General features: G+C 48.0%; 1 protein-coding gene across 1 annotated transcript; it reads left to right on the top strand.

Moving 5' to 3' along the window:
* Positions 1 to 136: 136 nt before the first annotated feature.
* LOC129403507 (protein Spindly-like) lies at positions 137 to 4,949 on the top strand. The gene is made up of 3 exons (XM_055132197.1): positions 137 to 256; positions 2,220 to 2,395; positions 4,827 to 4,949. Exons 1-3 carry the CDS (start codon positions 244 to 246, stop codon positions 4,947 to 4,949), a joined length of 312 nt encoding a protein of 103 aa, XP_054988172.1. The 5' UTR covers positions 137 to 243.
* Positions 4,950 to 10,931: the final 5,982 nt, after the last annotated feature.

The raw sequence follows: 10,931 nt of genomic DNA, 5'->3' as shown, positions 1-10,931 counted from the left end.
ACTGGCTGTGTTGTGGCCTGAAGGTGTCCTCATTGCCAGTGCTCAAACCCAGATCCATCTTCCATAGTGGAGTCTAGCTCAGAAAAAGAAATCTGCAGAAGAGGAAAGCAAGGCACTTACAGCATTCCAACACAGTTAAGGAGAGCATGAAACTCTCAGATGTCAAGGAAATGAGGACTCCTTAGAGACCTTGACAAGAGCCATTCCACTGGGTGGGAACCACATCCTCAAAAGTTAGGATAAATGCGTAAAAAAGGTAACAAAACTGACCCTAGCTGATGCAAACCCCCTGCCCCTATAAATTCTGTTATTTGAGGAATGAATAAAGGGGGTGGAGGTGAGTGGGGTCAAGAAAAGCTTGTGGGTTTGTTTTTTTTTTTTTGAAAGATGGAATTCATCATGTTTAATTGCTGATAGGATGATCCAACATGGAAGAAAAGGCTACTGATGAAAAGAAAATATACAGGCAATTCCTCAAATGAGAAAATTAAAAAGGACTCCAAAGACAGAATTTTTTGAACAGTTACAGGGATTCAGAAAAGCTCACTGAATCTCAGTTCTTGTTGCTTAATTGTTTTAGGCACTGGGCTCTGTTCACCTAGCACAGCTTCTGTTACTCCAGCCCCCACACATGCACTCACTCGCATGCACCAGGGGCCTGGACTGCGGGCAGAAGGCTGCATTCCTTCCGGTTCTGGTCCGAACACTTCACCAACATATTTTCCTTTTGGGGCTCAGTTTCCTTCCAGAAAATAATACCTACCTCATAAGGTCATTCAGTGGACTTAAATGAGTCACTGTCACTGTCATCCTGTTGCTCATCGATTTGTTCGAGTGGGCACCAGTCACGTCTCTCATTGTGAGACTTGTTACTGTTTTTGGCATATCAAATACGCCATGGGTAGCTGGCCAGGCTCTACTGTGCGGGCGCGATACTCTCAGTAGCTTGCCAGGCTCTCCAAGAGGGGCGGAGGAATCGAACACAGGTCAGCCGCGTGAAAGGTGAACGCCCTACCACTGTGCTATCACTCTCTGTAAAAATCTGCACTGTAAAAATCTTCACTTTGCACATGGCAAAGTGAAACATGAGTGTCACTATAGCAACAACTGGTTCTGTCCTAAGATGCTTGGAGGCTCTGAAATTCCTTCCAGGACTGGACCCAGGAAGTAGGGGGCAGAGGGCAGGGCCTAGGAGTGCCACCAAGGGAGCTGCCGTAGGGAACGTGGGGCAGGCACAGCTCAATTCCCATTACAGTTTCTCCAGGAGGTACTTCCATAGAATAGTGGCATTTAAAGTATGTGGCTATGGATGTCTCAGTAGGAGAGGCTTGGGGTAGGAGAAAAGAGTTGAGGTCCTCTGTAGGATAACATGGGGTTTGTCCTTTTAGCCTTGCTGCAGGGAACTTAGTTTACCTTAGAGCAATGTCCTTTCTGTATGGACACAGGAAGACAGTTAATGTTAATGCTTTGTAACTTGGGAGCTGATTGACTCCAATAATATTTACTCCTGGGCATCTGCTTTCTCGACTCAGTTGCCCTTAGTTCCTAGCACCCCAAAAACAAGGTCCTGATGAGGGACGGAATGGACCCAGGGCAAGCTGTGAGCTACCCTGGCATCAAAATGGGCCAGGCCAAAGCACCACAATACTAAACTATTGGTTGAGAACATGGTCATAGATAAAAGCTGTCATGATCCGAAAGTAACGACGAGACTAGTACCCTGCTGGGATTAGGAAGACTAACCTGGCCTGAGGACTGTGTTCTGGAATATATAGTGAATGTCCTCAGGAAGAACCAAACTTTAAGTCTGATATATCTCTTACTGTGTCCATACAGAAAGGACATTGCTTTAAGGTAAACTAAGTTCCCTGCGGCAAGGCTAAAAGGACAAACCCCATGTTATCCTACAGTCCTCAGGGAAAGGTGAGAAACAATTCAAGAAGATTAAAGACCCAGCCAGGCCATTCCAGCTGGGAGAGGTAGGCCTGGCAGAGAGAAACGTGAAGCAGGTACTCCAGCCCTCGAAGCCAGCTCACCGGTGCTGTCCTACTATAGGGCAGCAGCATGGGGTGAGACTATATATAATAGACGCAAAGGTGGGGCACAACTGCCCTGCCACCATGTATCTTGGAGATACACAGAGATAAACACTGATGTGTTTTTATCATTTTGTAGAGTTTTTAACTGAAGCTTGAGTGCTTTTAATTTTTCCTACTTAGAGTTGACTAAAACTACAATGGCGTCCGATGGAGCCTTAGATCTCCAGGGCATAATCAAAAAACTTGAAGAAGAGCAACTGAAATCTGCACAGCTTGGTTTGCAGCTGGTGGAAAGCCAAAGCAGGCTTCAGAGAGAATTACATAGATGTCAGGACGAGATGACAGCCATGACGGAGGTAGGACCCAGGCCCCGCTTACAGAGGCGATGAGCTATCGGCAGTGTATTACCTTATGATGTTTTCTAATGATTTAAGATCTGGTTCCTCCATCCCCTACTCCCATAAGTTAAATGAAATATCTACTATAATTGCCAACCCTTTCCTGAGTTTGAAAAATATCAAGTGGCACGAGCTCTCCTTATTGCATCTGAGATTTTAAATTTTATTCTGCCTGCACTTTGCTTATGTGACCTCATTTCTTTCCTGGTTTAGATAATATGTGAAAGGCCTATACTGCTGGGCCAGGCCTTAGTGGACCCAAAATCTAGACTTGTGTGTTGAAATGCCTAAATACCCACTGAAATGCCTATCAAAAGTAACATTAAACAGAATGGTTGGCTCCCTGTTTACTAACCAAACACTCATTTGCTATTTCTTTGGGTCTTTTAATTTGGGGGGCCACGGGGAGGGGAGGAAGGTGGCACATCCAGCTGTGCCCGATCAGAGCTTACCCCTGGTTCAGTGCTCAAGGATCACTGCTGGCCAGGCCCAGGTCCAAGTCCAGTGTTGGGGATCACACCCCGAGCAGCCTCGTGCAGTGCCTTACCTGAAGTTCTATTTCTCTAACCCACTCTCATGGTCACCGTCATCCCGTTGCTCATCAATTTGCTCGATGGGCACCAGTAACGTCTCCATTGTGAGACTTGTTGCTGTTTGGGGCATATCAAATACACCACAGGTAGCTTGCCAGGCTCTGTCGTGCAGGTGAGATACTTTCGGTAGCTTGCCAGGCTTTCCAAGAGGGGCTCAGGAATCTAACCCGGGTCAGCCGAGTGCAAGGCAAATGCCCTACCGCTGTGCTATTGCTCCAGCCCCTCTCTAACCCGCCACTCACAATTTCTTTAGCTTAATAGACTAAATAGAATCACATCAGCCAATTGTTTGAACCTGAAATCTAGGAGTTCAGGGTAGAGAGAAAGTTCAGGTATACATGCCTCAGGACCTGTGCTCAACTCCCAGCCTGACAGTCCCCCAAGCACTGCCAGGTGTAACCCTGGATGCCACCAAGCATGACCCAAATGTCCCTGGTGTCCCTTGGGCATAGCATTGAGCCAGCCTGCAAGTCAGAGGAAAATCACCAGGAGAGGCCCCTTAGTCCCTAAGCCACACACACCCCAAATCCATGAGTTTTATACAATAATTGACCCTTGTTTCTCATATTTAACCCCTAAGTAACCACTAAGAAACTGACCTGTCCCCAGCACCACTGACCTAGGCAACATTTGCATCTGCTGCTGCTGCTGCATCCAGCCCCCATCACCTGTCCTAGGCCACCCCCACAGCTGCTGACCAGGAAGAACTTGCAGCAGATCAGAGCCCAGCTAACGCCATCCAACATCCAAATAGATCTAAGTGAAGAGCCACAGGGTTCTTCCAGACTAAATAGATCTCCCTCCCCCCTCCGCTGCGCACAAGTCTGGTATGAGCTGATCCACAAAGATTTCCCTCATTCTCACTAGACTAGTCCTTACTTCAGGCTTGTAGCGGCTTTTGGCTCCTGAGTTGCTCCTCCTAACTCTATGCTCACTACTGGCGGTGCTCAGGGGACCATAGACTGTAGGGCTAAGCTCAGTGGCAATCAAGTGCTTTAACCTTTGTGCTCTCTAGCCCCAAGGTGTGGGGAGACTAATATGAATATTACAAGCTCTTGTTTAATATAGCTTTCTTTTACTTTTTTTTGTTTGTTTGGGGGCCACACTCGGCAGTGCTCAGGGCTTACTCCTGGCCCTGCACTCAATCCTGGCAGGGTTCAAGGGACCATATGAGATGTCAGAGATCGAATCTGGGTCAACCGTGTGCAAGGCAAGCACCCCACCTACTGTACCCACTTCCGGCTCCCTCCCTTGGCTTGTTTTTGAAAGCTTGCTGAAGGAGTTTGAACTGGCAGCCTGTTTATCGGAAACTTTGTCCTTAGCTTCTGTAATGCTTTTGCCTCAGCCCGGAATTCACTCAGGGGTTCATCCTGAGAGCATTTCTTGGGTGATTTCTTTCTAAAACAAAAGGTTGGTTCAGTATTTCTTTGTTTTACCTAGCCTATTATTTCTCCATTTTATTCAGAGCTACTGGTAGAGCTTTTCGTGATCAAATAAAGCTGTTTTCATTGGGAAAACTTAAGCACAGGCAGGGATGACTTAATGTGTTAACCTACCAACACTCTACTTCCTCGAAGCAGTTACCTTCAAATTAGCATGACCTTGAATCTAGTCTGAAAGTACTGCCGAGAATCAGGATGGTTTCTAAGTGAAGAGCCACAGGGTTCTTCCAGACTAAAATGTGAAGGTTACTTAGGAAGCAGTGAATCGTGAAGTAGAGTTGAGGGCAAGAACTGTTTGTATATGATGTCTTCATTTTACTCTTATATAACCGAGTTGACTGAATCTGTTTTCAGAATTATGAGCAAGAAAAGCTGAATCTTCTAAAAGAAGTTGAGCTCAAAAAACAAATGATTAAAGCTTTGAGGTCTGAACTGGACATTATGAAACAAGATATAATGAACCTGGAGAAATTATAAGGACAACTGAGCTGAAGTGATGAATAGCAAGTGTATTTCCTCTTTGGGTATCTGTATTTCAGAATAAAAATACTCCTTCCTGTGCAAATTTTAGTAAACTTTAGATTTACTTTTGTCAATTTTATATGTGAAAATTTTCTTAGATCCATCTATGCAAATTAGTAGACATGAGGGCTTCACCATTTCCGTGGTGGGAATTAGGAGAGAAACAAGAGTTTGCTTAAGGAACTGATATAAATAACATTCTCAAGTGAGCACTGAAGCGGGCAAAGTGTATGTGAGCACCACAAACCTGCAAGCACCATAGCCAGCAAACACGACAGCCAGCAGACACCACATCAGCAGACACCAGAACAGTTAACTTCACAGCTACCAGATACCACAGCCACCAAACCCACATCCACGGACACTACATCAGCAGACACTGCAACCAGCAGGTACCACAGCTAAGTGTACCCACAGCATCCCAGCAACAAAGGAAAGGGGAGAGGAGAAACCAAATTGGGGAAAATGGGATTTAAAAGACCCAAACCTCTAGAAACCAGGGCTGGGCAGTCCGTATGTCCAAGGGCCCTTGCTGCGCTTATGTCACCAAGTTGTCACCATGAAGAAAAACAGTGTCAATTCAGCAACACCGAGTCCTGCCAAGCTGCCCCAGAAGAACACACTGCCCCAATTCTGGCATATTTGGGACTTCCAGGCATTTAGGAACCAAGGTTGGAGTTGATTTGGATCTCAAAGGGCCCTTAAGCCCCGTCCTAGGCGAATTGTTCCTGGCGTTTGCACACCTCGCTGAGCAGAGTGGCAGCAGAGCATGTCTGCAGAGGCGGAAGACCGGGCGTGGGCCCTGGCGCCCACATTCATGCCTGTCCTCATGTGAATAAAAGGGCTCCGTGTTAGGGTTTAGATCATACACCTCGATCCACCTTGACCTTCTTTCAAAGTGTTCAGGACTAAACTCATGAGCCCCAGGGCCCGGCTCCGAGGCAAGAGTTCCTGTGTGGCAATTGCGAGACACTGGGTTCAACCCCCCCACCCCCGGTCCCACTCAGAGGGCTGAGCACTCTGAGCCCCAGCACAGTCAGAGTGTGTGGTCTCGGGCACACTGCAGCCAGGTTTGTGCAGACACGCAGCTAAAGTGTGTGGCTCCATGAGCACCACCACACCTCCGGCAAGTTTTGCAACAAGGAGGTGCACAAAGCACCACAAATGTGTGTGTGTGTGCATATGCTCATGTCTGTGGTGTGTGCATTCTTGTATGTGTGTGCATACATGTTTGCATCTGTGTGTGCATGTACATATGTGTGCTCATGTGTGCATACATGTGTGGTGTGTATGTATGTGCATGCATGTTTGCATCTGCGTGCTCGTGTGTGCATGCATGTGTGTGGTGTGTGTATTCATGTATGTATATATGTGCATGCATGTTTGCTCTTGTGTGTGCAAGTACATGTGTGTATGTATCCCTAGTCTTTGCAATAAAAGCCACAACGGGGCAGGACAGAGTGACACAGTAAATGATGACTTGAAACCTTCAATATCAGTAGTGTCCAGGTTCTTCACTGGGAACTGAGATTCTCCACTGTCAAGTGCTAAAAAGACCAACGACACAGCTCTGTCTTGGGCTGTCATTCCACACCTGTTTGAAACTCTGGCTGGAAGGGACCATGTGGCTGTGAACAGGAAGTCAGCAAGGCCCCGAATCGACTTTTTCAGACTCTCTAGGAACCCTGTTGATAGTGTCAGGGTGAGGGATTAATAATTGATTAACATCGATTATGGTGTTCTTCATGAAATTCAACACCCCGCAATGGAAACAGACTGCTCTGAAAAGTCATCTGAGACAAGAAGCTCAGCCGAGTTGGGTTCTGGGGCCGGAAGGAGAAGTTGACCACAATATTAAGGTAAAAGATGTTCCCCGCGCCTAGTGAAATCATTTTTGGTGGGTCTAGGGATGGAATAGATGCTCCCCAGGAGTAACAAATGTTCTCAGTGTCTTACTGATTCTTCCAGCCCAATGCCAGAAGCAAATGCTCCAGAAACAGTGTTTTCATACCCATCATTTCTAGGGTACTGAGACTGAGGCCGGGGGTTCGGAAGTGGGGCACAGGGCTTAGACAAGCCTTGATGAGTTTTCCTAAATGAAGGAAAATTCAGGCATTGTTCCTGAGCCAAGCACACAGTCACAGTGTAGTAGGCACTTTCTCCCAGGAGGTGGCAGCTGCGAGCAAGCAGCAGCGCCAGAAGTCAGGATCCTGCCGGGTCCCGCCTCCCAGGTGGCTGCTGCTGCCAGGTCCGGGGCTCTGTGGAGGTGCCACCTCACTGGCAGTCAGCTGGGTCTGAGCGTCTGCTAAAGCCAAGGATTGGAGACGTGGAACACGTGTTTCCAACCCGCGGTAACCAAAGAAGCGCGTGTTTAGGCCAAGAAAAATTAACTGATGTAACAGACCCCAAAGCACAGCGGCAAGAAGGTGGACAAAGGCTGGTTCATGGATTTTGTTGGGGTTTGGCTCGAGGTCATCCCCAACAGTGCTCAGGGTTTACTCCCATCTTTGCATTCAGGGCTCACACCGACAGTGCCAGTTAGCCTGTGGGTGAAAGTCATGCAGCTAAAATGTCTCAAAATTGTTATTTCCAAGAGCCCTTTGCTTTTAATGGACTCTACCGGGCTTGGTGTTTCTGTCGGGCGGCGTATTAAGGCGTGTTAATCCATGGGGTTTCCCGTGACTGCTGCAGCATGGACCGAGGCTCATGGTGGGCAGAGAAACATTGGTCCTCTCTCGGGAGCGCGGGGAAAAATGCTCCAAGGCTTCTCCGTGATTCTCTCGTCTCCTAATGCACAGAAGCCATCACAGCATCACCTCATCAGCTCACAGCAGGCCTGTCTGAAGGCCCGCAGCACGCTCGAACACGTTCCAGCATATACATGCCCGGCCAGCATGTTTACAGCACTGCGCACGCCTCCTGAGAACGTGGATCTTGCTCAGCTGTTCAAATCCCCTGGGAGAGTTTTCAAGCCAACGCACCCACGTGGGTGCCACCGCCCTGGGATTCACAGCCCTGTTGACTTGGAAAACAGTTACTCCAGCAATTCTGATACAAGACTGCTGACCCTAGTATTCCTTGGCTCCCTCCCCTCCGGGCACGGAGAACCAATTTCACCCACCATGAAAAGCTGTCCATGATCTTGATGACACTATCCCTTTAAGAGCATGCCCTGGGAAATTTCTAAGCAAGCTCTCCAAATGCAGGAGAGAAGATCTGTAGTTCATGTTTATATCATAAATGTGAAATTATGGATTTTGTTTTCAGCTTGTCACCTTCCATTAGCACTGAACTGCTAGTGCCCCTCCTTAAATGTTCTCCTTAAATGGCAGATTTGCTGCCATTTATGGAGAACAACAACCCGAAGGAGGAGCTTTGGCGGCTAATGGGTGAGACACCCACTCCTGGGGCTGACTCCCCTCAGGGCTGTGGGAAGCAGAGAAGCACTGGTGTGGCAGTCTTCACTTTTCTCCTGGCTGTGTCCCCCATTTACAGCCACTTTAGGAAGTGGTTTACATTCACGTATGAGGCACCTCAGAGGCCCAGAAGTTTGCTCAAGAAACAAGATCAGGACAGGGAATAGGGGAAAAAACAGCATTGAATTTCTATTTTATGTCACTAAAGCAGATTTTTTGCATTTTTGTTTTGTTTTGGGGGCCACACTCAGCGGTGCTCTGGGCTTACTCCTGGCTCTGTGCTCAGGGATCATATGTGATGCCGGGAATCGAACCTGGGTTGGCCATGTACAAAGTAAGCACCCTCCCCGCTCGCTGTACTCTGACCCCTAGACTTTTTGTTTTTATAAAAAGATAGAGGTGACAAGCTGAAAATAAAAACATATTGGTTCACCTCTTTGTGGCCGCAGAGCCTTGAAATCTCTCCTGTCTGGATTGGCTGCTTCTCCAACTTTAAAAACAGGGGTGGGGGCGGGGGTGCAGCTAGCTAGTGCAGGGGCGGGGGCCAGAGAACCAAGACAAACCCCAACAGGAATGCACCCTTCCAGCACCACTGAGTGCAGCCCTGGTGGCCCCCACACTGCAGAAGCCGAGAGTTTCTGCATCCCGGGCCCTGGCACTAGACTGTCCAGCCCTGTGGGTGAGCATCAGTGATGTGAACTGACCCTCTGGGGGGCATCGCTGGAGTCTCACTCCCCCGTTCAACCACCCAAATTGTGGCACCTCAGTTCTGCCATTTGTAGCAGTTCCGCCTGTACTGGCTCTGACGGAGCACTGAGATGATGCAGTTAGCAAGACAGGCGGCAGATTGATTGATTGATTGATTGATTGATTGATTGATTTCTCCTGCTGGTTGCCCAGGGACCCCACCAGCAGAGCTCAGGAGAACACATGGTAGCTGTGGGCATGCAAGGCACAGGCCCTACCTTCTACACCACATCCCTGGGCCACAGGGGGGTTTATTTTCTCACATTCTAACAGAATTTCTCACCTTGATTCCAGAGTGCACAGAAATCATGGCCGAGACCCAGGACAGCCCCTGGACATTTTAGTTCTTATGCCCTGTGCTGTAATAGTGATCACTATTTTCATTCTTATTTTTTAGTTATCATTGGTTATTCTCGATGTCCTGGCAGCTCATTGTCAGGAATCAAGTAGGTGGAAGACCCTCCCCCACAGAAGTGTGTCCCCAGAAACGCTCAGTGGCATGGTGAAAATGAACGGGTCGTGGATGCATAAAGTGTTTTCGCGTTTAAGCTACTTCAGAAGAAATGTCCTTTGGGAATAAATCTCTCGGAAAAGAGCACCATAGCCATGCCACCATACTGGCTCCAGGCTGTTGCATTTGGGGCAACCGGGAGGGAGCAGGTGAGATCCCCCTGCCCCAGTGGAGCCAGCCCCAGGAGCCAAAAACCTCCAGAACTGAACCGCTGCCATGCTCACAGCCTCGCTCCACATGCTCTGACAGGCCTCACCCGTGAGGGAATCTATTCCCGGACCACATGGCTGCAACATCTCATACTTTACGCCACCAGTGTACCCAGAGTAGCACACCACATTTGATGGGGTTTAAAGTAGAAGGCAACTGATTATAGGGGGTAATATATTTATACAGATATATAGGGCTGGAGTGATAGCAGAGCGGGTAGGGCGTTTGCCTTGCACGTGGCCAACCCGGGTTCGATTCCTCCGCCCCTCTCGGAGAGCCCAGCAAGCTACCAAGAGTACCCTGCCCGCACGGCAGAGCCTGGCAAGCAACCCGTGGTGTATTTGATATGCCAAAAACAGTAACAACAAGTCTCACAATGGAGACGTTTCTGGTGCCCGCTCGAGCAAATTGATAAATAACAGGGTGACAGTGATACAGTGATATAGGGCTGGAGGGATAGCACAGTGGGTAGGGCATTTGCCTTGCACATGGCCAACCCGAGTTCAATTCCTCCGTCCCTCTTGGAAAGCCCGGCAAGCTACTGAGAGTATCCCGCCCACATGGCAGAGCCTGGCAAGCTGCCCGTGGCATATTCGATATGCCCAAAACAGTAACAACAAGTCTCACGATGGAGATGTTACTGGTCGAGCAAATCAATGAGCAATGGGATGACAGTGACAGTGACAATATATACATATAAGCACCAAGGCTCAACATTTAACAATATGTTACTAATCTCTTATAGAAGGGCTTAATGGCTCCTGGGTGAAATACAACAACATTCACACACTTTCCTCTAAGAAACCTTTCTTGGATCACTTTTAGTGGATTATTCATAACAGCATTACAAAATAAATTATTTCAGTTTTAAGGCTGTTTTAAGGCAGGGGGTTGGGGTTTAGGATGGAAACATCCGAAGTATGATGGTGGGAAGGTGTAACGGTGGTAGGGTTGGAGTTCAAATATTAAATGCAAGCACATATTTTGAACAACTCTGTAAAACTAAATTTTTTTTTTTTGCTTTTTGGGTCACACCCAACGATGCACATGGGT

The sequence above is a fragment of the Sorex araneus genome, chromosome 3 (genome assembly GCF_027595985.1).
Source record: "Sorex araneus isolate mSorAra2 chromosome 3, mSorAra2.pri, whole genome shotgun sequence".
NCBI lineage: Eukaryota > Metazoa > Chordata > Mammalia > Eulipotyphla > Soricidae > Sorex > Sorex araneus.
The sequence above is the reverse complement of the archived record's forward strand: the minus strand, read 5'-3'. Positions and strand labels throughout refer to the sequence as shown.